Source organism: Arvicanthis niloticus, chromosome 4 (assembly GCF_011762505.2).
Source record: "Arvicanthis niloticus isolate mArvNil1 chromosome 4, mArvNil1.pat.X, whole genome shotgun sequence".
Lineage (NCBI taxonomy): Eukaryota > Metazoa > Chordata > Mammalia > Rodentia > Muridae > Arvicanthis > Arvicanthis niloticus.
Window position 1 is genome coordinate 66,593,240 of NC_047661.1, and position 27,799 is coordinate 66,621,038.

The 27,799-nt window shown below is 48.4% G+C and overlaps 1 protein-coding gene across 5 annotated transcripts in view; it reads right to left on the bottom strand.

Annotated features, from left to right (window-relative positions):
• Nucleotides 1-6,261: 6,261 nt before the first annotated feature.
• The window catches only part of Kirrel1 (kirre like nephrin family adhesion molecule 1), a 91,834-nt gene continuing 70,296 nt past the window's right edge, over nucleotides 6,262-27,799 (bottom strand). For 2 of the 5 annotated variants that reach the window (XM_076932621.1, XM_076932620.1), the window contains exons 3-17: nucleotides 25,296-25,460; nucleotides 23,372-23,521; nucleotides 19,700-19,857; nucleotides 18,108-18,258; nucleotides 17,450-17,555; nucleotides 17,136-17,284; nucleotides 16,809-16,936; nucleotides 15,999-16,173; nucleotides 15,806-15,906; nucleotides 14,021-14,219; nucleotides 12,697-12,804; nucleotides 12,420-12,559; nucleotides 11,459-11,536; nucleotides 10,848-11,232; nucleotides 6,262-8,632 (exon numbers count right to left, since the gene is read on the bottom strand). In XM_076932621.1, the coding sequence (XP_076788736.1) occupies nucleotides 8,493-8,632; nucleotides 10,848-11,232; nucleotides 11,459-11,536; nucleotides 12,420-12,559; nucleotides 12,697-12,804; nucleotides 14,021-14,219; nucleotides 15,806-15,906; nucleotides 15,999-16,173; nucleotides 16,809-16,936; nucleotides 17,136-17,284; nucleotides 17,450-17,555; nucleotides 18,108-18,258; nucleotides 19,700-19,857; nucleotides 23,372-23,521; nucleotides 25,296-25,460 (2,333 nt within the window). In that variant the 3' untranslated portion in view covers nucleotides 6,262-8,492. Of the gene's footprint in view, nucleotides 11,233-11,458; nucleotides 11,537-12,419; nucleotides 12,560-12,696; nucleotides 12,805-14,020; nucleotides 14,220-15,805; nucleotides 15,907-15,998; nucleotides 16,174-16,808; nucleotides 16,937-17,135; nucleotides 17,285-17,449; nucleotides 17,556-18,107; nucleotides 18,259-19,699; nucleotides 19,858-23,371; nucleotides 23,522-25,295; nucleotides 25,461-27,799 lie in introns of all 5 variants that reach the window. The other 3 variants (XM_076932622.1, XM_034499739.2, XM_034499741.2) reach the window with 3 other exon arrangements.

Below are 27,799 nucleotides of genomic sequence, written 5' to 3' on the forward strand. Positions count from 1 at the left end.
TCTGGTGTCCAACCTATGCATTGTCCATTCCCCGATAATTCCATGTAGTTAGAGAGCGGGCCTGCATTTTGTTCTAGGTATTATCCTGAGGGTTAGAAACTGGGACTAAGTACATGGTGAATAGTCAATCAGCATTTGAGCATTTGTAGGCATAGATGAAAGAATACTTTTATCAATGAGGAAACCAAGACTGAGAAAGAAAGGCCAAAGGATTTCCCCAAAGGCACAGGGACTGGGGAGACTGAGACAAACCCAAACATTTGAATTCCGTACTCTATACAAAGCCACAGTGAGTCCTTGATGGGTTTGCTGCAGAGCCCATGTGTCTCTCTGAGGTAAGAGACCATGTGTCTCCTCTGAGGTAAATGCTTTTGCTTAATTGGGTCAGATGGCCCAGAGCTGCCTATGGTTTTTGAGGTTCTATGTCACATTGCTAAGTATTCATTTTGGTGAGAGAATGAATCATGGGGCATTCTGAGGAGAGCCAGGTTTGGGGTATATCCCTCAGCCCCAATCTTGTGTAATTCAGAGGAGCCAGCCTCTGCTAGGAATGTCGACAGAGCACTGTTTGAAAAGGTGCCTTAACTAGTGTGTCTTTTGGGAAAAGGGAACTTTGATCTGGCTCTCAAAATATGAATTGTGCCCAGGATGAGCCTGCTCGGAGAGCACGGAGAGCAGGAGTTTGTGCAGAGGAAGACAAGACAAAGCTCTTAGTCCAGTTCTGGCTGCTGCAGGTTCTGTTCGCCCCAGGAGGTTGCCTCTGTGCCGCTAATTACAACACATAAAGGAAACAGGAAACTGAGCGCTGATGAACTGATTTCTCTTTCTCTTCCCCTAGGTGCTTTTTTTTCTTTGCAGAGAACTGATCCTTTGGATTTAGAACCCTGGGGCCTGGCAAGATAGGACCTATTAAGCCCAGCTGAACAAGCACTTTCTTCTGTCAGGTCATGGCTAGAAGAGCATTTGCACCAGGCAGTGGGGTGTGTGGTATGGGATGATGCTACCGGTGTGGAATGCTACAGCATTACCAGACCCAGACAACTCACATTTGGACCGAATCCCACAACTTACAAAAGGCTTTTGTATATCTCACCCCGTTGAGTACTCACAGAAGTTTCTGGATAAGGGCACGGTAGCACAGAAAAGCGTGAGACTCACCTGTCATGTATCACCCAGTTATACACAACACTGCTTAGCTTTTAACCTAGACCTCATTCTGGAGGTGATACTTCTTTCTGATCCCCGGGGCAATTGCTGACATTCCCCCCCCATACACACACATGTCTAAGATAAGAGTAAAGGATGGAAACGGTCAGATGCCTATTACCCCTCTCTCTCCTCTGAAAAGACTTAGCATGAACTAAGGTTTCAGATTCTAAAACTAAGCAGGTTCAGTAGAATGGAGACTAGAAGCAACCTATCTCTAACAGAGAAATGTGGAGATGTAATTTCCCTGAAAAAAAAAAAAAAAACGAGGAAAGGCAGATTTTAACACTGTGTTAATGAAGATAGCATACGCTGGCTTACAGTAAAGAATAACCACAAAACACCAGGCTCTTGGGAGCTAGGGGTATTCAGGGGTCGAGCCCTGTTCAGCACACACAAGGCCCATGATTTGACTTCCAGAAAACTCCCAATTCAATATCGTAGCAAAATGAAGATTAATATCTCCCCCAACATCCATGTTTTATCATGACTTGACAAAAGGACTCTGCATTACACAATCACTCAGGGGCCCAGACAGACACCACCGCGATCCTCACCATCTGGAGCTGTGAATGGGCACTGAGAAGCTCTTAGCATTAGAAAACGTCAACTCCTAATCAGCCTCACAAAACCACTGGACACAGGACAAGGCCGGCACTTCTGCCTTCAATGTGTCTGCTGCTGCCCTTTTCTTTTGATCACCTGTTCAGCTCTACGCACATGTGTGCTAATCATTCAAGGAACACCTATCGAGTTTGTCTTATTCCCTTCAGGGTTAAAAGTCCAGAAACAAATTATTTTAAACTTCCAGTTGCTCTGGATTCATTGCAGACATTTGCACAGCAGAGATCTCCCAAGCCTCAGCAGATGAGGGTGACTAGGACGTGGTCATCTTCTGGGAATCTGATTGATCCTTCCAAGTGCAGTGGTGGTCTAAATAGTTTTGCGCCACCTCCCCCCACCCCGTAGACTCATGTGTTTGAATGATTGGCCCATAAGGAGTGGCACTATTAGGAGGTGTGGTTTTGGAGTAGGTGCAGCTTTGTTGAAGGAAGTGTGTCACGTCGGGGCAGGCTTTGAAGTCTCCTACACTCAGGAATACAGTCTCCTCCTGGCTCCTGTGGAAGTCGGTTTCCTTTTGCTGCCTTCAGTTCAAGATGTAGAACTCTCAGCTTCTTCTACCTGGAAGCTTCCATGCTTCCTGTTGTGATGATAATGGACTCAACCTCTGAAACTGTAAGCCAGCCCCAATGAAATGTTTTCCTTTATAAGAGCTGACTTGGTCATGGTGTCTTTTCACAGCAATGGGAACCCTAAGACAAGTAGTGACAATGATCAGGACTTCTTTGGATCACCTTACAGAACCAGAACTGAGAAAATGATCAACCAGACCATACTGTAATCCACATTTCTTAAGCATACTTTCTGCCTATCCACCCCAGTTCTTCCTCTGTTTAACTTAAGCCTCATGTTACTACTTTGTAAACATGGGAGACCCTGGATCTCTTTATTTGTTCTTAATTGAGCCATGTCGATTAGATCTCCTCTCTCTTCTTTGTCTTATCCATCTCCTTAATTGTTGTATAGGTAAGAGTGGCTGATCCTACCATGTCCGGACCTATGAGGCCCAGGTTTTTACCCTAGAAATTCTGACAATGAAATTAATGGGTTTCTGTCCCTAAGACAGGAGAAAAAAAAACTGGAACAATAAAATGTTTTGGTCTGGAAGTGACATATCACTTCCATTTATAGCATATTGACCAAAAGTAATCAAGTCAGCTTTGTCTGTCAGTCAGGGGCTCAGCTCAGCAAGAGAACACTCAGCACCAGTATACACTGGCCACAGCTTCTCAGCTTGGCCTTACCAGAGCCAAAGCTCTTCATAGAAATCTGTACTCTTCTAGCTTGAGCGCTGGTTAAATTCCACTAGGCGTCGTGTTTCATGGATTTGATTCAGTTGTTCTCTTCTATCACTGTATTCCTCCAGCACACAGGGATCAACACTACTGTACTGGATGACAGGATGCTAAATATTGCAGACAAGGTGTGGTGGCACTCACCTGTAATCCCAGCACTCAGGAGGCGGAGCCAGGAGGACTGCTACAAGTTCCAGGACACCCTGTTCTACATTGTGTGTTTCAGGCCATCATATAGGCATATAATAAAGTAATGCATAGACTCTGCCTCTAAAACTGTTATTAAGTGATAAGGTTTATTGGACATGGAGACATATGCCTTTAATTCCAGCATTTGCGAGGAAGAGGCCATCTAGGCATAGTGAGACCCTGTGGGGCAGTGAACTGTGCCAGGAAACTTGATACGGCTAAGTGGGTTTAGAGAACCTGCAACCCATCCTAGGATGGTAGGTATCTCTCTGCTTCCTACCAGATTCTTGGCTGGAAACACACAACTACACAGCACATATGGATATGACCAACAGTCTCATAGCCCAGAACAGAGTTTTCTATGCTAATAAGGTATCTAGATGGGCCCTGAGGGTTTAGCCAATAAGCTTTCCTTCCCAGACATTCCTTCCTGCAAAAAGATATTTAATCTCTGGTCCACCCTGAGGAGGTGGTATGTACCCATTTTCCATGATAAACAATCAATAAGCAGTCTAAGAAACAAGGACTGTCTCTTCCATCAAGAACCATCATGGGGAGCATGGAGAAAGCCTTTGTCACCGCTGCCTAAGTCTCCTGCAGAAGGCCCCTCCCTGCTCCCAGACAATCCCTGTTAATTCATCCTCGGTCTATAACTCTCCTCCATTCCCAGCTTCACAACTTCCAGCAGCATCTGGGTGTCCAGGAGTCTGAGAACCCCTAGCCCCAGCCTCCTTCATTTCTCAACTCCATAAGGTTTCTAGCAGTGACTAGATGACCAGGAGATTGGGAACCCCAGCTTTGGCCTCAGCCTGGGTTTTTTCTCACTCAGGCTGAGGTGTCCAGTCCCACCTACATTCTCCCACCCCCTGAGCTGAGCACTGGTTCTTCCCCTTAACCCATCCTGTTTCACCTCCCCAAGCAGAGTTCCTACACCCCAGCATTGAGGCAGAATGAGGAACCACAAGACACTGTTTTTCTCTTCTTGTTTTGTTTGTGGTTTGTGTGTTTGTTCATTTGATTTTTGAGACAAGGTTTCTCTGTATAGCCCTGGCTGTCCTGGAACTCACTCTGTAGACCAGGAGGCTGGCCTCGAAGTCAGAGATCTGCCAGTCACTGCTCCCAAGTGCTGGGATTAAAATTGTGTGACACCATACCCAATGAGGCTCTGTCCTAAAATGAGACAAACAAATCAACAAAACATCTAAACAACAAAAAGTAAAGTGCTTATGTATCAGACACAAATCTATGATCAAAGCAGAAATTACAAATCAGTGTAGACGAGCCTGAGGCTTCTCAGGATGGGGAAAAGGTGATTTATGAGTTGGACAAGGTGCTTTTAGGGTGAGACCTTTAAGGTGGGCTCCCCAAATATGTAAGCTTTGGAAAGGGGAAGCTCAGGGGCCCTTCTGTTAGGGGACAACAGAAGCAGGGGTGAGGCACAGGACAAGTGAATCACTTTCATTTGACTGGATTGAAAGGTAGGGTAAGAGAAACAGTTGCGTGGTCTGATTCCTGGGGAGGACAATTTGAGGTCATCTCCTGGAGGAGTCAGAACTTTTTTCTTTGATGAGAAAGTGCAGAAAGACACTGTCTAAAGCTAGGCCAAGAGCTTGAAAACCTCAAAAGGAAGGAGTGACTTTTAACAATCCATAAGGCTTCATGATAAGGGCCATGCCTTCACTATTTGTCCTTGAGCCATAGGGACATCCATGAGGGACTGGAACCAGGATGGGGCATAATCCATAGAAATAAGTACAGCTTCTAGGGGTTCAGTAGGTTTAGGCCTTTGGTGAGGTGCTATACACAGTCTTGTCTCACAGTAATGCTGGCCCTGTGCAGGGTTCAGGCACACACAGCACAGGAAACATCCTACTCGACACCATGTGCCTAATCACTTGAGCCCCATCTCTGCTGGACCTAACCACCCACTTCTTTTTTCTTCTGGATCCGATCAATGGTGCTGCTGCTTCTTTTAAAACAAATGAACGAATGAATGAACGAACGAATGAACGAACGAACGAACAACAACATAAACAACCCCCCCAAACAGTGTCCATGTCAGTTCAACTTACCTGACTGGTCTCTAGAGTCACCCTGCACCTGGGTCTCACTTCTTGGCCACATGCCTTGGAACGCGAGCCCCTGTGGCAGCTGCAGTCTCTCCTGGGATGAATCTGCTGTGTTGTCATCTATAACCTCTGCAAATGGCTTGCGCCTGCTCTCCCTCCTCACCCTGATGCCTGATACCTGATGCATGTAGGACAAGAACTATACCAAGTGAGCGCTACTCCCAGCCTGATGTTCTTTCTTTTTTCACTTCTCACTTTTTGTTTCTAGCTGCGTTCTGTGTTCCTTGTATATAAAAAGGCTCCCAGGGACAGCCTTGACTTTTCTTGGTCATTAACCAGTTGAAGATAACAAACAGTTGCATTTCTCTCAGGACTTACAGCTTCAGCATTGTTATCCGAAAGCTGCTCTGCCAATCTTTGAACACTCCGGTGAAGTATGAACCCCAGCCCGTGAGGGTGTGCCACTGTGCCATCGGCTCTTGCACTTTCACTGCAAGCCCCAAAGGTCAGCGACACTGAAACTGCTTTTTACTCAGGCGTTAAAGCCAGCCCAGATATGTGCTGACTCCCAATCTCTGTGGGGTTTGGACAGCAGATGCAGAGGCTCCTGTCTCTTTGTCTTCACAATCAGACATGGCATTGAGCATTCAGATGCCACAAACGCAGAGTCCCCTTTGTCCTAGAGCTACCAGAACTGGCCTCTGGCTTCTCTCGTGCTCACAAACTGGTGAATAAGTTTATCTAGAGCCCTGGAAGTGCAAATATATAACTTTTGCAATCTTCAACTCTGCCTTTCTCCCCAAATCTGAATAATTTACACAAAATGGAACAGGCTTTTAAAGTAACTAATTGCCCATGTATGAAAATAACACAAAACATGATACTTTTTAAAACATTTATATTTATATATATAAAATTAAATATATAATATATAGTGTGTCTGAGACTAAAAATATAGTACACAATATTTTTTAAAAAAAAAAAAGAAAAGAAAAAATGTCAGAATAGGAAAAGGTGTAAAGGACACACAGATACACATTGCTAAAAATCTATGATGGTTTGTCCTAACAAAAATACTTTTTTTTTTTCTCTTAGTTGTCATCATGGATCCATTTATGAAGAGGATTTTGGTAGAGAATATTCAACTGGCGTCAGAATGGAGATAGCAATCCCAGGAATGATTGGGGTCGACAGTTTGACTTGGGCACCTTGTTAAAAGTGGAGGCCTTGTGGGCCATTTTTGCCAAGCCTATGTATTTGATTGTATCAGCAAACTGAGCGCTCCCCACTGCCCCTCCAGTCCTGGTGTTCCCAGGGGCAATAGACAGCACCTGAAACCAACAGACGAGCCTGGGCACTTTGCAAAGGCCAGTGGTTGTGAACATTAAAAACCTAAGATGGGGTACCAGGATTGGTAAGGGGAGTTCTGTGCAGACAAAATTATTATTTTTGTTAAGAGCAGGTTTGCACCAGGACTTCCTAGTATGGTCTCTGTCTTCTGTGCAACGATTATTTTCTTCTGGGAAAGGAGCCTGGGGTTCCCTCACAGTGATGCAGGAAAACTAGATGCTGTACCCTCCTCTCAAATCCATATAACAAGCCACAGACCTCGGTCCTCTCTACTGGCCCATGGGTGGTGTCAGCAGCAAGCTGAGGAAGGTCAGTCAGCACTAGTCAGAACGCACTGTCCTTAGGAGAGGAGAAAAAAATCACAGAGAGAAAGGAATGCTGTGTTTAGGTGACAACTTTAGAGTTCTTTCATAATAGTCAATACATCCCAGTGGATGTCCTGAGGTCTGTGTCCCCAGGATTCTACCATCAGCACTGGGCTTAGTGGGTGCAGAGCCTGGGCTCAGATGCCACAGAAATGGAATAGTAGAGAAAGCAGGTGTTTTGAGCCTGCAGTGGCCTTGGGAGGTCATGCAATTCATCCATAGGGACAGAACTGCTCACACAACAGGATGAGGCAGTGACTAAGCCAGTAGACTTCTCATGTCCAAACACGGTCTTTGGCTTTAACATGGGTTTCTATAAATCCCGATTGCTTAACATCGCTATGTAGGGGGCAAGTGTATACAGGTCACCCACTTCCATCTTAAGGAGCCCAGGAGCCAGGGCTCCTGACAGAGCACAAGGGGGCAAGACACAGGCCGGGGTGCCTTGTATCACCCAGAGTAGTGGGAGTTGAACTCATCTTGTTCATTCTGACACAGACATTTGTGAGGGCTGAGAACTGCCTCCATTCCTGCTAGCTTTTCTTTCTCTGATCTGCTCTATGCATAGTCTGTAGTTAGACTTCTTCGGTGGTGGCGGGGATGGGGTGGGGACCAGGATTCAGCAAGCAGGCTGGGCTCTCTACAAAGGGCAAGGCTTATCCAGAGCCATAAGATCTTTCTGCATATGCAGAGTTTATGTCAAAACCACTAACCCCTTCTTCCCTCTAAGAGCACCCCTTTCAGTCTACAGGAAGGGGTCAGCTGCTCTCTCCTGGTTCCTAATTCAAGACTGCGGGGACTGTAGGATTCACCTTGCTTGGTTAACAGGGAGAGCGGTCTTTGGGCCAGATGACTGTTCCTGAGGACCAAAGTGGAAGACAGCTTCCCTGTCTCCCCCGTCTGTATGTGCTGCAGACTGCATCCATAACCAAGCCCTACCATGGTCACAGCAGCCCACTGAATCTAGGACGAGAACAACACCGATAGCTTCATTGCACTCACGGTTAGGGTGACAGACAAGATCAAGAAGTTGGTGGTAAAAGCTCCTTCTGGCAGGCAATGCCTCCCTGCCCCAACCCTCACCGAGATTGTTTACTGTTCCTGAGGGATGGACCATCTCCCGCCCCAGACGAACACAGCCAACAGAGAATAGGTTTAGGCAAAGACCAGAAGATGGAAGCCAGGAAAGTAAGGTCAGATCAGGGTTACTCAGCAAATGGCAGCTGCAGAACGGGATCCTGGATCTCTTGATTCTTGGTTTCTTATTCCTTCAACTAAAGCAATAACACCCAGGGTGCTTAGACTCAAAGTACCAACATGCTGGAAGACTCTAGCCTCAGACGGAAGAGCAGGTGATTAAGGGACTTTCAACTCCCCGGACAAGCAACACTGGTCATTCAGCAGGGCCCAACTCTGATTCTGATTGCGGAGTGTGAGTGGCAGGAGTCTGTCTCAGTTGCTGCTTCCTGTCCCTTGCATGGCGCTTGGCTCCCACAGTTTTCCTTAGTGACGCTCTTGTTTCCATAGGAGGGACCTACTACTTAAACCAGAGAGAAATAAGAGAATCAAGCCAAACCCCAGACACGAGGATTACTTTAGGGAGTATTGCTGTTTAAAATGCCACTCTGTTTAGACTTCAGAAGTATTTGGATCACCCATGGCTTCAGGTGTCAGTGAAAATGAAAGCCTGCATGAATTCATATTCACAAGGACCTACACTGCAAACACACTGCCTCACTGAGCTCTCATGGAAGGGTTTCTGCGAGCGGGAGTCTTCTGAACTGGGATACAGCTACAAGTCTGTCGTTGCTGCAGGAAGGGCCCACTCTGTGCATGCACTCACTGGAGGAGAGGAAGCAGCAGCTGCCTGCCAGGCTGGAAATATAGCTCCTTTATTCCTGGATACTACCTAATCCTTGTTGGAAAGAAGATAGCGGAGAATGTCATCCCACAGGCCCATCTAGAAGGTTAGTGATGGACCCTGCCTGATGAACATGTGACTCATTAAAGTAAACATGACTAATGAATGGTGACCAATGAGAAAAAGCAAGGAGCATTCTGGGAATATTCCCTCCTACCATGCCGGCCTCAGCGAGGACACGGACTGTAGATTCCTATTGGGCAGTTGTTTTCTTGGGAAAGTGAGGCTGAGACAGGAGTTACAGATTCTCTTTGGTCAGAAGGTGGTAGATACCGAGACGTGGTATGGAATGTGTGTGTGCTCATGTGTGTGCACGCTGTGTGGGAAAAAGACAGCATGGCCCATGGAATTCAGTGCCTATCATGTTCTTCTGCACTAAGATCTCCATCTAGGTCAGTAAGAATGTTCCCTCTCTACCATTCCCAGGCCCCCTTCCCCTCACATCCTCTCATTTGTCTCTCCTTGGATGCTAACATGGGACAAGCTAAAGCTCACACAGGGGCATCAAACCTGACACTCAAGGCACTGGAAATGGAAGAAAGAGACTGATTGGTTGGGGGTTGGGGGTGTGTGAGGAGGAGACAAAACCAAAATTTGTCTGGATAAAGCATCTACCACGCCATCTGCAAGGTAGTTTCTAGCTATGGTGAGTCAGACAGGGTAGGATAGTAGAGTCTGAGACTCAGGACACTGCTTAACTCCGTTAGAGTCCACCAGCAGGCAGGTCTCACCATTTGGATGTGCATACTAGATCCAAAGTGCTTAGAGACTCAGATACAGTATACAAGTTGTTAGGATCTGGTAAGGAGCAGGTGCCCCTTTCCTTTCCACAGGGACTGTGTATAGTGGGGACACCCCTACAGCTTTTCTTTCCAAATGAGGTTTTATTGCTTTTGAAAGATAGCCCCATGAAAAGTAGCCTCTGCCCTACCCAACTCTCCAAGGCTCAAGAGTTAACACCAAGAAGTGGGGCAGATACCATGAAAGAAGGAAGCTTGTGTGGCTCCCACTAGTGTTGGATCTGGAAACTGCCATGCACTACACAGTGGCCCCTTGCCTGCCAACTAGGACATGGTCCTGACCACTCCTTGCTCGCATCCAGGACACATCTGGCTGGTCCAGGACAAAGCTGAGAAGAAAGAAAGCAGTGTTCCTGGGGATTTCTGAAGCCCTCTTCACTCAGACAGACAGACACCATAGAGGCCAGGGTGACTGGCATTTTGACCCCAACTGACCAAGGGCTAGATTTGAACTCATGGTTCCATCTGTAACCCCTTGAGATGGGAAAGATGAACACAAGGTATAAAGAAATCAAGACCGGGACTGGTGGGCTGTCCCACGTTCCAGCAGCCTGCCCACCTCAGCATATCCCCATGCCCACTTACGGGAGACCAGAGGAGCAGGACAGAAAGGAAATGATAAAATGTGCTCTTCTCCTCTCCCTTCTCCTCTCCCCCAACCTTCCCTCTCCTATCCCCACGCTTGGGTCAGGAAGAACAAAGGTCAGAAGAGACATCCTCCTGAAGAAGAGGAAAGGGCAGGCCCGGGAGACTGGGGCATGCACAGAGCACCATCCTTGGGATGGGGTGTTACTGGGAGACCTGCTCCTTATTTGTGATGGCCAGGAGGAGAAAGGCTGGGTCCATGAACGGAGCAATGAGCAATGTCCCTGAATGTCAGGGAACAGCTGGGAAGCCATCTCCTCTGCCCCGCAGAGATAACCCAGCCAGATCCAGCCTCTACACGTGAGTCTGCATGCGCTGCTGGAATCGCTGGCCGTAGTCTGAGTGTTGAGAGGTGTAGGAGAATCGAGTGGCGGTGGCATACTTGCCAATAGGGTCATATGCTTCATAGGGGGTCCTCTCAAGGCCAGAGGGTGGGGCCTGGGGATAGCCTAGACGGTAGGTAGGATACCCAGCTGCCCCGGGAAAGGGGTGGGAATTGAACTTCTCATAGTTCTCGTACGACAGCTGGCTGGTTGTATCGGTGCCACCTGGAGCAGAAGGGCCAGAGGGTGTAGGCTCTGTGCCATAGTCAGAGGCAGGGGCCCGGCTGTACGTATTGAGCTGGGCATAACCACTGGAGTGGGAGAGGCGGGATGATGGACGCCCATCAAAACGAGTAGGGCCAGGGGCACGGTAGTCAGCATATAGCACCGCCCTGGAGGATGGGCGATCTTCATGGGCGCGCACATTGTAATAACCATTGGTGGGATCCTGAGGACAACGAGAAAAGGATAAAAGTGAGAATGTCCCCCAGTGTAATAAGCTCTCATGGGTCTTCTGCCCATGCCCACCCCACCCTACATCTTCTCCTCTTCTCACCGGCACCACTCTGTACTCTGTTCCTTCTGCAGACCTCTTGACCACTCCTCCTTGGCTGTCCTTACCTCCCCCACTGCAGACCCTCCTAGCCCATTCCCCAGCCAGTCCTTTTCCTAACCTTCATCTCATACTCTTCCCGGGTATCGATGGTGTCACAGCGCAGGTCCTGCTTCAGATCCACATCATCCTTAAAGGACTAAAGAACAAGTGCGGGTGTCAGGAGACAGATGCTGTTTTTACCCACTTTACCGATATGATGGTTTGCATATGCTCGATCCAGGGAGTGGCACCATTAGAAGGTGTGGCCTTATTGGAGTAGGTGTGTCACTGTGGGTGTGAGCTTTAAGACCCTCATCCTAGCTGCCTGGAAGCCAGTCTTTCACTAGCAGCCTTCAGATGTCGATGTAGAACTCTCAGCGACTCCTGTGCCATGCTTGCCTGGATGCTGCCATGTTCCTGCCTTGATGATATTGGACTGAACCTCTGAACCTGTAAGCCAGCCCCAATGTTACCTTTATAAGAGTTGCTTTGGTCATGGTGTCTGTTCACAGCAGTAAAACCCTAACTAAGACAATTGATTCCATGCTCAGAGGCCACTTGCTAAAGGAGGCTCTGAGGTTGGGGCGGGCTTGTGTCTCACCATATAGGTTGAAGTAGGACACCAGAGACTGTCTTCTAGTGCTAATTTTGTTGCTGGTGTATAATATGATATCTTGAGCATAACACTACTACTGTTGGGGAGCGCTGCCTCAGCTCAGTAATGAAGAGGTTGAACCAAAACTATCTACAGATTTTCCTGTAGGGAAGATGAGGGAAGGATGAGACAAAGGTTATTGGCGGGGAGGGGAGGTATGTATATGTATGTGAGAGTCTATATGAGTAAGTGTGCATGAGGGCACCAGTGTATATATAAGTGTGGGTGTGTCTTATTTGTGAGCAGGTTGGTACATAAGAATTGGGGTAGCAGAAACAGGTTAAACTCACAAAGGAAGAAGAGGTAACAGAAGTTATTAATAACTGGTGGGGCTGGCCATAGGACTATGAAGAGCCTAGGCCGTGTGAAGAAGCACTATCCTCACCGAGTAGATGGCCTTCATGACCCGAGTTGCCGTAGAAATGCTGGCGGTATCATCTTCCCGGTCAGAGTGCATTGTAAGTGGCTCCCGGTTCACCGTCTCTACCTTGATGTCCAGCTTCCTCAACGTCACATCCTTTCGACCTGGGACAGGGAGATGTGGCTGGGGGCTTTCTACTGGTCTACACTGCTGACTTCTAGCCCCTATCCCCTGGCATGACCTTGAAGGGTAAGGCTGTGGGATGGAGGGTTTGTTGTGGCTGTACGGTGCCTGTACTCACTGCCTTTGCGACGGCGGTAGAGGAAGAACACTAAGGCAGCAAAAAAGAAGACGACCAGGATGCCAGCACCGATGGTGGCCCCAGCAATGATGCCCACAGGTAACACCTCTATAGACAGGAGAGGAAAGAATTGGAATGAGGACAGAGCCACACAGGGACCTGAAGACTTGGCCACAACATACTGGGGCAACTCTGGATTGTGTACAAAGTTAAGTTTTGCCTGAGCTGGGCCGTGTTGACATCTAAGTCCCAGGCCACACTAGAAAAGAGCTGGGCTGAGTCTGGGTTGTAATCTGTGCTTTAGTTTAACCAGAGTGGATGTCAACACAGCCAGCATTCCATCCCTGCCCTCAGTTTGCCTCAGAGCTTTCTCTTCCTCTACTTGGCATACCTACCCATGAGCTTGGTCCCTCCCTCGTGAGCAGGCTGTCTCCAAACTCCAATCTGTGATCTCTGTTCCAACCTCCACACCCATATTTCTTGCCTGCAAAGCTGTGTCTGTTCTATCTGCACTGCCCACCAGTGGCCCAACACTCCTCTCTAGTGTCCCCACTTCCCTTAGCTGACAAGATACCCAAGAATTGCTAGTTGGATCCAGATTCTGGTTACAGATCTTCCCCTCTGAGATCTTTCCTATCTGAGCCCCCACATTATCCTTCTCTGTTCCCCACACCCACCTGGCACCATTAACTAAACAGGAACTGTTAGCTTTCCCAGACATTGCCCAGGGATCCCCCAGTTTCTCCATATCTCCCTTTTCAATGACTAGTTCTCAAAAACAAACAAGTGTTATTTTTCCTTCATCAAAGGCTAGGTACCTCCTTCACTCTGTCAAAGGTGCCCAGAGGTAATATACCTCTTCTATAAAACCAAGGATGCTTGAAGGGTAGGGGAACCCTTGAACTTTACAAATATCCTCTGTTCAATCCTCTCAATAACTCAGCGACATAGGCTGTGTTAATCTGTTGCATATACCATTTAATTTTTCTCAGTCTGGATTCTTTTGTTTCTATTACATAAGTTCCTTCACTAACAGCAAAGTTTCTTGTGAGTGGGGATAAAGTTCTGTTCATGCCTGCCACCCTTCCTTCCAAGTTCAACACATAAAGATGTTGAAGGAACATTTACATAGTAAATTAATTAGCAGATCACTAAAGTTGGCTTCTGGCAGAGAGGCCCAAGAGAGAGTTCTCTTGCTTAAACCTTGCTATAGAAAGAGAAGATGGAACTTCAGGCTATCCTGGGCAGTTAGTATGACTGTCCAAGCTATCTCAGACAGTCAGCATGGCTGTCCAGGCTATTCTAGGCAGGTAGCATGGCTGACCTCGCTCTTCCAGCTGGATGATGGCTGTGCCTGGTCCAAAGCTGTTCCAGGCAGTGCAGTTGTAGTGGGTCTGGAAGTCAGCCTCCATGACGTTGTTGATGGTGAGAGTGGACAGCACACCACTGCCTGAGTTTGTCCTCTCCACGGTGTATCGTTCCAAGGTCCCCACCTCTAGGAAGTTCTCCTTCCATGCCCATGCCTGGAGTGGGGAAGGCAGGATGGACATGTGGAAGAAGTACATGCCCCAAGGATACCCAGTCACCCAGCACACATGTGGTCCTCAGGACCTACATACCCTCACCCTGAAACAACCCGAGTCACACCAACTACCACAAATTTTTGACACTGAACTTCTGCTCCAGAACTTGTGGTTCTCACACAATAGACATCAGATTTGTCTACAGAGACTCTAAAACCTGCAACCTTGAGGTTTATGTACCAAGTATGAATGGAGCAGAGAGGCCCAGGAATTAGCTTCTGCCGTAGTCCCGCGCTCTAAGTGAGACACTGGGTGGTATTTTCTGATATGGAGGCAGCTGAGCTAATGAGCCAGTACTCAGATCTTGGATGCTGTTGGGAAGTCTGGATTGGGACTTGAGATCCCTGGGCTCCTCCGTTTCATGTACCTCCCACTCCAGAGCAGCCATGTGGCCGTGCTTTCCCTCTCCGGGCCTCGTTTTTCTCATCTCTGAAATGGCAGATTCCGGCCATTATGGGGCAGTGCTAAGCCTCATGATTCTAACTGCATACAAGTCTATCTTACCAGTATCACCATTAATCAACCCACAGAAACCTGCTTGGCTCTCTGGAGATGCATCTGCCTGCTCTTAATTATGAGCAGGGAGTCAAGAGGCGTGTCCCCCAGGCCTTCCATCCCTGCCCTCCAAGCTGAGGCGGTCCTAACTGTGTATTCTCAGGGCATACGGGAAGCTAAGGAAGAGGAGCAGCTGAATGCTGGCTCCTTTCCAGGGATCAGTCCTCCCAGCTTTAGGAGGCAAGCCTCCTGGGAGCCAGACCGTCTTCTGCCTAGGCAGCTGTGGTAATGAAGTATCCCTGGGCAGCCCTGGAGTTAGCCAAATGGTCATTAAATGTGATGAGGGTTTTGATGGTTAGTGGCCACAGGAGGGATGAGTTGTTTATGGTATAGAGGAGAGGAGAAAGGAATGAGGGATGGTCAGGGATTGTGGGAGGAAGACAGGAAAAACGGGAGAAGAGTGGGACAGGTGGGAGGGAGAACTGAGGGGAGGAAGGAAGGGCAGACTGATGGAAGGACAGGGAAGTACAAAGAAAGACTGGGAGGTATTAGCAAGGTATGAGGAGGGAGAGGAAGGACTTTTGCAAGGAGGGAGCCTATATCACCTGACTCCAAGGAACTCCACTAGGCTCGTTCTCTCTCTCTCTCTCTCTCTCTCTCTCTCTCTCTCTCTCTCTCTCTCTCTCTCTCTCTCTCTCTAGACCAGGCTGGCCTCGAACCCACAGAAATCCACCTGCCTCTGACTAGAGAGTGCTTAGATTAAAGGCGTGTGCCACCACCGCCCAGCCCTCTACTAGGTTCCTCACAATTGCGGCTGTAATGACTTTTACACAGGGAGATGGCCTCCCTTTCACAGATGAGAAAGTGAGGTTCAAACCATGAATCTGTTCAGCATCACACAAGTAAGGGAGGAGGTCGGATTTGAAAAGGTAAAATGATACAGAAACTAAAAAGAGCAGAAAAATGGGGAAATGAAGCTGGGCAGGTGGGACACACCAAGGGCTGCCTGTCAAAGCCAACCCAGCACTCACGATTCGATCTGGAGGTGGGGTACTCCCGATAAAGCACTCCACCTTACCGCCATCACCTCTCACGGCAAACTGCACGGCCTCGCTGGAGATGATAGGAGGGCCTACAGGCAGGAAGACCCAGTCAGGCCAGTCAGATCTCAGGCCAACAGCTTCAGTGCTTGTTGGATAGGTCTGGCCCTCTTAGGGCACTCACCGTTCACATAAAGTGGTACCTCTCGCTCAGCCACTCCAATTCGAGGCACGATGGCCCGGCAGGTATAGATGCCAGCATCTGCCTGGGTCACTGACTTCAGCAACAGTTGTTGGCTATTACTCAGGACCTGGGCAGAGAGATTAGCCTCGGGTGGGGAGCCAGGAAGCCTGGGCCCCTAGGTCGGTGAGGTCCCCCGCATTGGAGGCATGGGAAAGAAAGCATGAAGGGCCACAAGTGAATTCCCAGAAGGTAAATGGGTTCTTGAGTCTGGCTAAGTTTTCCCTAAGACTCTACGAAGGCTGGTTATAAGCACCTGTACAAGAGTGCACAGGTTGACAGCTAGGATAACTGTAGGAGGATACAGTCCTCTCTGATGATTCCTTCCCGTGCTGTTATTACTAAGCCAGGTAAGCCAGTTTATTCTGGAACTTCCTTTCATAATTCTGGCCCTAACTGTCCAATAGGAGTCGTTAGAACTGTGTACTTCAGCTTTCTTCGCCAGATTCCCTACCTGCCTCCGCATCACTGATGCCCTGGATCTGACTACCACAGCCGACCGCCTATTCCAATCATCTGACTACCACAGCCGCACTGCCTGCTCCTTTCACACACTTCACCCTGAGTTCTAGTCCAAGGAGAAGAGGTATGTCTGACTGCAAGTATCCTCTTCTCTCCCAAACCCCAAGACCTAGAGATGCTCCAGTTTTGATAGAAACACCAATGCCAATCCTTCCATTTTTCTTCACTGTGCCAAGACGTCTGTGCCCTCCTCCCACCCCCAGCACTCAGAATAGGCAGGGAGAGGTTTACCATGTTTGAGTCCTTCTTGGTCCAGGTGAGGGTGAGGGGGGGATTCCCAGCCCAGACACAGGTGAGGGTCACATCAGATCCAATGTCTGTGGTGGTGGGCTTTGGGTAAACTACAATCCGGGGGGCAACTGACAGAGAGAGAAGTGGCTGGTCAGAGTCTCAGTCTCCTGAGAGTCATTGGCTCTGATTGGCTGTCTTTCTTCTTAACCCTACCTCCCATCTTTACCCCTGTCTACTAGGCTAGTGGAGTTTTCCTCCCCTGTACCCACGGACCTTTGACGGACCCTGCTCTCTGCCCCCTCCCCCGCTGCCCTCCCAGCTACTCACAGTGCACATTCACTAAAGTGCTGACATTGGTGCTCCCGACCTTGTTATAAACCTCACAAGACACAGGCTCCGTGAAGAAGGAATAATCAACGTTTGTCTCATAGCGACTTTCATGGGCGTCTTCAATCAAGAACCCCCCTTTGGCCCACCTAGAGGATGAGGCAGCATAGATGTGAGATCAGAACCTGGGACTCTCTCGGCTGTATTCAGGGACACTGGCCTCCTCCGTAGCACCCCAACCCCTCAACTACCCCAGTCTCAAGGACCTCTCCATTTATCATGTGCATAGCACTCCCAAACCCTGACCCTCTCACCTGTAGCCCAAGATCTCCGGGTTGGCTGTGGCCTGGCATGTAAAGACGACACGCTCACCCTCCAGCACTGTCTGGGGCTCAATGGACAGAGTCACTGTAGGAGGGTCTGCAAAGTACGGGATAAGGAGGTCAGGGTCGTTTCTGTCCCCAAGTTTCTCTCTTTCCCTCTGTAACATGTATATTAATACCACTTTAATGTGAAATGAGAATTCAAGTTTACAAAATATCAGCTATCACCCTCACCCTTTCTACACAGAGTCTTTTCCGGTGGCTCAGGCCAAGAATGATAGTGAAGGAAGAAATTATCCAATGGATGTAATGACCTAATGTAGCCACTAGGTGGCAGTGTGGGTTAGACTAGTTCATTGTAAAGGGCTAGGGTAAGAGCATCCCTGACTAGGAGATGCATGGATGGACATTTGCCAGGAAAGCACACTTTAGCCATGCTAGATGCTCCTGTGCCATAAAGTCTTTAACACTCACAACTTCAGTAAGCAGATACAATAGTATACCCAACGTTCTACCTACCAACCATTATTGCCTATGTCTCAAACCAGGATATAAGAGGGAGTGTTGGTCCTGGGCCCCTAGGATCCATTTGTACTTCTAAAGCTGCCTATGTCCCCACTCCATGTAGCCTACCCAATGCCCTACTCACGGTGGACATCAAGCTCAATGGACGTCTCCTTGCCATTGGGGATGGCCTCATTCATGCTGCGACAGGTGAATACACGGCCGATGTCTAGGTCTGTGGGCTGAATGAGCAGCTGGCTGACCGTAGTCTCTCTTTTCCCATCCTTCAGCAGCTCCTGGGGATGGGGGAAGATGGGGTCAAGGCTAAAAGCCCCTCCTCTGCTCTCAGAGAAACCAATGGGTGGACCTTTAAAACGTAGCTCCCTCCCTATTTCAACTTCATGTATTGCTAAGTAGTTGCGTATTTTAAAAAGCTTTCTGCAAATTACAGAAAAATCTAATAGAAAGGTAGTTTCCCCTCTCTACTACAGCTTCCCCTGTTATTATATCTTATAAGAGTGTGGAAATCGTATTATAACAGATACTCTAATATTGATATCTTAATAATAACTGAAGACTATGGCACACACGCGCCACCCACCCTGTAGTATCGTTTTCTCTGTGTGTTCCTGGAATTCTCTAAGGCCACAGTGAGCTTCTCCTCTTCTAGAAAACCTTCTTAGGCCTGTCCAGACCTGAACCACTTACATTGAGAGTGTTTTAACTTGGTCCTGAGTACCCTGTGTTTCAGTGGTGTCTCTAAGGTCCTAGAGTACAGAGACAGAGTCAACAGCTCAGAAGCTTACTGGCTCAGTGACACTGAAGTCATTTTCCATATTGTCACCCACCTAAGGAAACCACACTGTGAACAAGAGTAAGGCCTGTCATTCAGACAGCCATGCATGCATCTCTAGGGGACCACAGCAGCACCTAACTGATGCAAAACACCATGTAGCCCCCCACCAGGAGAAAAAGAATAGTTTTTTTATGGTTAAAAAAAAAAAAATTGGGCCCCATTGGGGTCAAATAATCATTTATGAAATGGTCAGAAGGAAGATACTTGGTCAAGGCCATGGAGGTCACCATGAGCTGAAGTCTGAACCCAAGCTCTCCATCCTCAGCCTCTAGGAGCACAGGTGGGCAGATTCTCTCCCCACTGGGAATGCCTCTCAGCGCCCAGCCCAGGGCCTCTGCCATCAGCTTTGGAGTGTGACTCTGGGTGAGTGACTTAACATCTTTCACCTGTCATTCCTTCCCCGCCTGAGAATGTGCACGCAACCCTGGCTTCTGCAGCCTTTCGCTATGCTGAGAGAAGAGGGTAAAGGATCAACAGCGCAGCCATCCGGCACAGGATGCCATCTTTGCTGCTTGCTCTCTGAGTGACTTCAGGCTAGGCCCTTGATTTCTCTGACCATTTATTTCCTCCATTGTAAGTTGGAAGCAACACTTACTTTATGGGACTCTTGTGAGGTTTAAGAGAAATTGCCCATAAAGTGTTTACCATGCATAGTACCTAGCATACAGGAAGTACTTATGGAATGGCACAGTGAACCTGGAAGTCCATTTATCTTCTCTGGGCCTCAGTCTTCACAACTGTATGATAAAAGAGTTGGGTCAGATGGCTTAAAGGATTTTATCACATCTGCCCCTGTATGAAGTCAGACAGACCCCTTTGGGAAAAGAGAGACAACATGGAGCTGGGTCTAAGAGGTGCCAGAGGAGCAGGCAGGTTCTCACCGTGCTAGTCACAGCCCCCTCCTGCTGCGTCCCATCCCGGAACCAAATGATGGTTGCAGCAGGCTTGGCATTAAATGCTCGGCACGTGAGGTTGTAGGGGGTGCCGGCTTGCAGCAGAATCACAGGGCCCCCATCAATCCTTGTGTCCTCTGGAGGAACTGGAGGGAAGAGGAGAACAAAGTCAGCTCAGGATTCAGCTAACTGTGCCCCCTGCCGTGGAGGTATCTTTCCATCAGTGTGTGTCTCCCTCAGCAGGGCGATGCCACCCAAGCCCAACTTACAACCACTATACACAGTGCTCACACGAGGCTTCACCTAAAGGCTTGCGGGCTACTCTCTCCCCACGGCTCCTGTACAGTGTGCTACTATACTCACCACTCACTGTTGCTCAAGGATAGTATAGAGGGCTATCTTAAGGCCTTGAGTTCAGATCACTCCCTGGGGAAGGAAGGGTAATCCTTAGCTCTAGCCCCTTCATCTGCCTGGAATGGCTGGATGGTCAACTCTATCCACTACACCTTTGGCAGGTTATTTTCTCCATAGCAGTTAAGGGTGTCCTGTTCTCCTGCACAAACACCGCCAGAGGCTGCAACTGTCTGTGGCATGCATTCTCACGCAGCATCAGCCTCCTGTTTTAGGGTCCTCGAGCCACGCCTTGCAGACCCTTGCCTCCTCACTTTGCTTCTGCTGGAACATGCCCTCTCTCAGAGCTGCTGTTATCACCTTGGCCAAATCCTGGGTGATGCAGAAAGCTTAAAGTGTCCACCTGCAGCAGCACTGAGTGTTATCTGCCCAGAGGTTACTACTGGTGGTTTTCTCCCCTACTTCAATCCCCTTGGACAAGCAGGTCCAGGTCTCACTGGCATTTAAAAAGAATCTCCGCTGCCTAATACAGGGCTAAAACATGACTTCAACATGTGCTTAAGGAACTGAGTTGGCTATATGTTTGATTTTAAGAAATAAGGTGCCTTTTCTCATACCATGGCCACAGGCTTCTAAATGTTAAGGTGAGCCAAATCCTGTGTTTCCCAAGGCCAAGAGTCCTAAAGTCCCCCCTAAGACAAGGGTTCTTCTTTTTAAAAATAAAATATTTATTTATTCATTCACTTAATTAATTAGAGACAAAGACTCATTATGTACTCTAGGCCTGTACTGAATTCATCTTTTTTTTTTTTTTTTTTTTCTGAGAATAACAAAAATAGGGAGACTAAGAGGAAACTTCTAGAAGAGACCCTTGAGGGGAGATCTTGGGAGGTTCATGAAGCTGGAGGCAGACAGGGCTGTCCCGGCCTGGGTGAAATGAAGGTTTCTGTGCTGGAGGCGCAGTTGCTGACACAGCTTTCTGTTCAATTTGTACATGTGGAGTGGCAGAGTGGAGAAGGGGTGGAATTTAGATCAGTGCCCTTCAGATTCTGGCCCCTCCCCTTACTGTCTTGGTTGAGCCCCTAAAGGCACTGAGCCTGTTTCTCCCTCAGAGCCCTAACAAAGTCCCCTCACTGAGCCAGTGTGAGGTCAGTGAGGTCTGCACATCGAGTGTAGCATCCAGGGTACTCGTGATGTACAAAAAGAGCTACGTTTACTAGGACAAAATGATTCTAAGGCTTCTGTCAGCTAAATATTCCCTCAGTCCTGGCTCTCCCCCTCATCTCTGCTCCCTGGTATAAACAACTCTGGTGACAGGGGCAGGGTTATGGACAGAAGAGAGAGAAACTTGAGAAGGAGAGAAATGGGAAGGCTCTCCTGGTCTGCCTGGCTCCCTATAGATGCACCTTCCTTCCTCACTCATGAACTGAGTGCTTAACTGTCCATAGACGTTGGGTTCTTGCTACAAAGAGAGGAAGACAAAGTGTTTCCTCCCACTGGGCCTTCTGCCCTTGCCATGTTTCTTTTCCCTCCACTCAGGCAAAGACCATCTGTCACCTCCATCACCAACCCACATTTCTCTACAGTTTCCCAAGGTCTTTGAAGTCAACTGTCAGTTGTAAACTGGAAGCCAATTGACAATAATTTCTACCAGAGTTTAACTCTTGTTTGCTAAAGCACCTGTGCATATGACTTTATTTAACCCTTATCATAAAATGCTAAACCTCAGGAAGGAAGGAAGGAAGGAAGGAAGGAAGGAAGGAAGGAAGGAAGGAAGGAAGGAAGGAAGGAAGGAAGGGAGGGAGGGAGGAGCCTGATAGCATTACAGCATATATTACCATGCCAGAAGAGAATCCCTGCCCAATGGTTCTTCAGGGTCACAGTACAAAACTGGCCAAGGCATAACTTGAACCCAGGGTTTGGGATTCCCAGCAGCCTAGAAGTCCTTTTGTTGCTAGGAGTTGTCCTCACATCCCTGCACCCCCAAACAGGAAGGGATTTGTACACAAACTCATCTTAGCTCCTCTCTCCTTTCTCCCCACTGCAATGACTTCATGTTGGAGAGAAGGCAAGGATGAGAAGTGGAGACCAGAGGAAAGAGAAAGGGACAGAGACTCAATACAAAAGGAAGAGAGGCTCTCAGACAGAAGGGTCTGAGAGAGGGAGAGGGAGAGAGAGAGAGAGAGAGAGAGAGAGAGAGAGAGAGAGAGAGAGAGAGAGAGAGAGAGAGCAGAGACAGAAGCACCAAGACCACTGAGCTGCGGGGATTGTAAGACCTGAAAATGAGCCACTGCTGCCTTCCCTTCTGTTCTATGTGGAGGGTAGTCTTTTCATTATTCAGATGGCCCAAAGCTTGCCATGGTGACATCTACTTTGTCCCCTTATGGGCTACTGCTGGGAGCTCAACTTTCAAGAAACAAGTCACTATATAGTTGCAAACAGACTCGCTCCTGGGTCCAGCCCCACAAGGTTTGTTTCTTCTGGCTCTGTCCCCCTGTTCCCTGATGTTCCAGGGAACACCTAACAAGAGAGGAACATGCTGAGGGAAGGAGCAGCCAGGCTGGCTGGGCTGAAAGGAAAAAGGTCTGGGGTTCAGGGAGAGCAGAAAGCCGGAGAGGAACAAGCAAAGTTCTCTGAACAAACCAGACTGCATAAAGGAAAAGTATGGGCTAGGTCTCCATCACTACGCCTCAGTGTAGACAGCCCTGTCTGCACAGGAGGGTCTGGGTCCTTAGTGTGATCTGGGCAAAGGTTGGGGACACAGAATATCAAACTTGCAGAAACTACAATACCCAGTAAAGGCTAGCATAGCACAGCCTTCTCCATGTTTTACCTGCTTCTAGGTTTGTTTTATGGTTGTTTGTTTTAGATGAGGTTCCTCTGTATAGCTCTAACTGTCCTGGAACTTGCTCTAAGTTATTTAAAAAGTATAATTGTGTGTGTGTGTGTGTGTGTGTGTGTGTGTGTGTGTGTGTGTACATGCATCTATACTACGTTATATGCATGTGCCTGCAGAAGCCAGAAGAAGGCAGTGGAATCCTCTGAAACTAGAGTTATTATTAGTGGTTGTAAGCCATCGGATGTGGGTACCAGGTTCTGAACCCAGATCTTCTGCAAAAGATGGCAAGTGCTCTTAACTGCCTGGACATCTTTTTAGTTTCATGGTCTTAATTGTTAAACAAGTTCATGTAAGGAGTTGTTGAGAGAAAACCAGGGAGAAAGGAGACATTAGGGGAAGGGTGAAGCAAGGAAAAGTTTGGGACATTGAAGAGGGAACTGGAGAGTGAGAAAGAGCTTGGGAGTCATTACTGAGCACGGTGAGTTTGGCCCTCCGAGAGCGCAGGGCAGCCTCCGTGGCCTGGCACTCGTAGGAAGCGTCATCTGAGAGCTCGGCATCTGTGATCTCCAGGTTGTATTGTCCAGCATCTGCAGAGCCCACGACCCGGTACCGTGGCCAGGCTGCAGGGACAGAAAAGGGAAGACTACAGTAAGGCCAAGTCTTGAGGCCTAGACCACCCAGCCCTCCACCCAGGACTCACTGTCTCCTCAGATCCTCCCCAAAGCAGAGCCCTCATCCCTTCCAGGAGAGCTTTCCTTCCTTTTCTCTCTCCTGAGTACCACTGGTAGGTGAGACTATGAAGTACCAGACACAGACTCCATAGCAGTAGGACCATAAAGCAGGAGGGGTGATGAGAAATGGAGAGAGAGAGAGAGAGAGAGAGAGAGAGAGAGAGAGAGAGAGAGAGAGAGATATGAGCAGATGAAATCTGCAAAGCTGTTGGTTGGCAAATGTCTCTTATAACGATAGCAAAAGAAGGGGAAGAAAAGAAAAGGTAACCAGCACAGAGAAGAGAGAGGGCGCTGGTAAACATGGGGCATCTCTGTGCTTACAGGGCACTCTGTGTGGCTCACATGGCCTCGCCCTCACCACAGAAGGAGAGTAAGCAGGGTTTACTGGCTTCTCAAAGGACACCCCAAATGAGATTTCTACTCCTCTCTAAGACAGAGGGTGGGTCTCTGTGCCCAGTCTGCCTTGCTTACAGGCTCCCACTAACTCCCACCCAAATACCTATGTCTTCCTCCCGCTGTGCTGTCTCCCTCCTCAGAGGCTACGGATTCCTCTGACTGCATATCTATCGACCTCAGTCTTTCTCATTTTCTCCCTCATCAACAATAGATCCGTCAAATCCATCTCTTTTCTTTATAGATTGTGCCATGCAGATTTCCTCAACCTAGCCACACAGCAAATAATCTCACCACCTTCAAAAATAATAAGACCAGAAATATATAGTCCCCAACCCACTCACATCGTTACAGTGCTTCATAGCTAACAATATTATCCTCATAAAGCACATTCTGCCACTCAGTACAAAAGCCAAGGGTGCACCGTTAAGACAGGCAGGCTGTGACTGTTAAACCTGCTTCACAAATCAGCTAACCAAGGCAAAGAGAGCAAAGCAAAGTGGTTTTCCTCAACTCATTCAGTGGGCAAGTGGCCGAGCTGTAATGAGCGCCAGGTTATCTTGACTCTTTACCAAGAAGTGCTTCCGAGGGTCTCTATGCTATCTTGGGGATATAGAGGGTTAGTGCTTTTTGTTTACAACTGGATCGTTATGCTTTCTTCAGCACTGGCTATATGGCTTGTGCTTAACAAAGGCTAATGGAATTATTAAACAAGAGAGTGCTTAGGTCTCTAAGCTGACATGGACTACGTAGGAAGCAAAGAAAAGCGAGAAGCACTCACAAGGCAGACAGGGAAGGAAGAAACACTGTAATTATATTATAATTTAAAAACAAAAACAAACCAGAGAGGGCAGACAGTGCCAGAGCATCCTATCTCCATGGGGCAGCGCAGGCTTTGCTAGCCCAGTGCCTCCTGCTTGACCTGTCTGCAGCACCCCATGGTGTGTCTCTGAGTCTATCTAAAGCTCTCAGTGTAGATTCTCTTTCCCTTGATCTCCCAGGCTGCACACTGCCTTTCCTGAGCCAATCCACAATCCGAGGAAAGGGAGAGTTGGCAGGTAAAAGTGACAGACCTCAGAAGTGAAGAATAGGACACGGGAGAGGAGTGAACCCAGGAACCTAGGCTGAGAGTAGAGAATAGGATTTCCGGATGCTGGGGGTTGAGCACCTATACATAAACCTTTCTTTCTGCTGCACTGGGGTTCAAATCAAGGCCTTGCACACACTAGCATGCACTCTAATGAAGGTTCCGTCCCAGCCCATTACTCACCTTTGAGGCCCTGGCCCATACCCAGAGCCAGCCCGTCCTTGGTCCATTGTACAATTCCAGAGTAGTTGAGGAGCACACACGGGAGCACTGCCCGCTGTCCGGCCACCACGGTCTGATCGGCCGGCTCCTGGCTGAAGCGAGTCTGGGTCCCAGGCAAAGCCAAAGCTACCAGCGGGAAAGAGAATAAATGAGGAGGGTTGCGCCAAGGGGGGTTCCTCGCAGTATCCCACTCTTATCCCACATCCAGTGCCACGTAATCCCTTTACTTCATAATCTCCCTCTCAGGGCCCCAGGTATATGTCCAAGGTTCTGGAGGGCTTAGCAACCATAGAGATGGTCTGGCACTACCTAAACATCTTTGGATTGGGTCTGACCCAATTTTCATCATTGACATCCAGGGAGCAGCACTGACCTAATGACCACCAGCCACGTTAACAGCAGAGCGAGGTTAGAGTTCAAGCCCTTGCTGTCCAGGTCCTAGGCTGTTCTCTACAACTCCTGCATCTGCTGCCTCCTCTTAGACACTCGGGTTCATGGATGACACATTCACAACGAAGGAAACTATTAGGCCACGGTCCCTTTCTCCCCATGCCCTGTGGGCCAGCAGATGTTCAGCCTCACCAGGTACAGCATGTTTACTTGTGTGCATTGACGATTCCTCGGCGATAGCATAGCCAAAGCCAAAGAGCCCTGAATACAACACGGAGTATTGGCCCTGTTCCATGTGTTTACCCTTGACCCAAGGGCTGGGGCCCAGGGATGTACACACTGATACATCTTGCATGCACACAGCCTCCTGCATCATGGGAGCTGAGACAGTGTGGGACTTTGTTCTGTGCTCCCTCTGGCTCCAGGAGCTACACATGGCTGCCTGGCTGGCAGCTTGGCCGGGAGCATTTGATTAGAGAACTGCAGAGTAATTGCCTTTAATTGTGGAGCCTAAATGGAGTAGGGAATTGGATTGCGGATTTCTTCTCTCTTGCTCCCACCGACAGGCTTGCTTCATCAGTGGCTGGTCCCAGTGGTGCATCATGCCCGCACACTGTGCACAGCACGGTGTGGGCATTAGCATCCTACGCTGGGCTATTGGGAAGCAGAGGGACTTTTGAAGGGCTGGCAAAGGGTTAAGTTGGAGGCTTCCTTGCCACAGCTCCAATGAGTCAGGCCAGGCAGTCTAAATAAGTTCTCTTCAAAGCTTAGACTTCTGGTTCATCTCTCCCTCCAGCTCCCTGAGTCTATAGAGGCCACAATCCAACTCCTTCCAAACCCAGCCTCCTTATCCCTGCTCCCCATTTCAAGATCTGACTCTTACTCAGTACAGAGGCTTCTCTTCAGTTCTTGCTCTGGGATCAAACCCAGAGCACTCTACCACTGACCAACACCTTAGCCCTGAGATCCTAATCAACCCACTCCTTTCTTTTCACCTCTTCTTTTCAAATGTGGGCCTTTCTGGAAAATCCTCCTAGGCTGAGTCCATAGCCCCTGTGCAGGCACAGCTTGTCTCACCAATGAGTCTTGCTGTGGCAGCTCTAGCAACAGGATTTCCTGTCCAAAGCTGTCAGGGAGTATGTCTATGTTTTTGTCCTCGGGAGGTGGGAGACAGCTTGTTGGTGGAAGTGTTTGCCCTATCTGTTCCACTAGGATGGACACTTTCTCCTCATTCTGGGTCTCCTGGAATCTGGTAACCAGAATAGGACACAGGAAGCAGGCTTTGCCCTTGGTTAAGTGTGACAAGGCATCTCTCTGAATCTGAGAGGGCCAGGATGTTAGGAAAAGGGTTCTTTTTTGTGTGTGTAAATGGCTCTCCAATTCTGCAGAACTGATTCCCCATCCTGTATCTTAAAGAATAAAAAGATAAGGCATTCATGCTTCCAGAGACAAGGGTAGCAGGTATTGAGACCCAGGAGGAAAGTTTGGTCAGGTTATCAGCCAGTGTTATCAATTCAAGCATTTACACACATGATTATTCAAATTTATTCATCTCCTTGCACGCTCGAGTGTAGCTATGTGCTACAAACTCTGTACTTCTGTTTCTCTTCCTCGAGGACCCTAGAGCCTAAGCCAATGGCTTGTGAGAGGTGTGGCCTGTGAACTTGGGTCAGAGTCTGGATTGACATTCATAGCTTTTCTACATGAAGTCTGGGTGATGGTCTCTTACTGGCATCTCCAGGGGCCAGTGGGCAGCTGGTTGCCAGTTTACTTGCAATGTGAAGATCAGTGAGCCTGCAATGGGATGATGGGGGATACACCTGGAGTTGGGAAACATAGATCTTGCTGGAGTGAGAAACAGGCAACCCTGGCCTGGTACTTCCTTATCTGGTCTTCCACTTGCTTACTGTGCGATGACAAGTCTGGACTAGACTGCCAAAGACACTTTCTACTTAAATGCTAGGAGAATTGGTTTAGGAGAAGACTCAAGGTTTCCATGGTCTCACTGCAATTCTTCCCAACTGAGTGGCCCTAGCCAAGCTGTCCTCAGAGCCTCACTTCCTTACATGAGAATG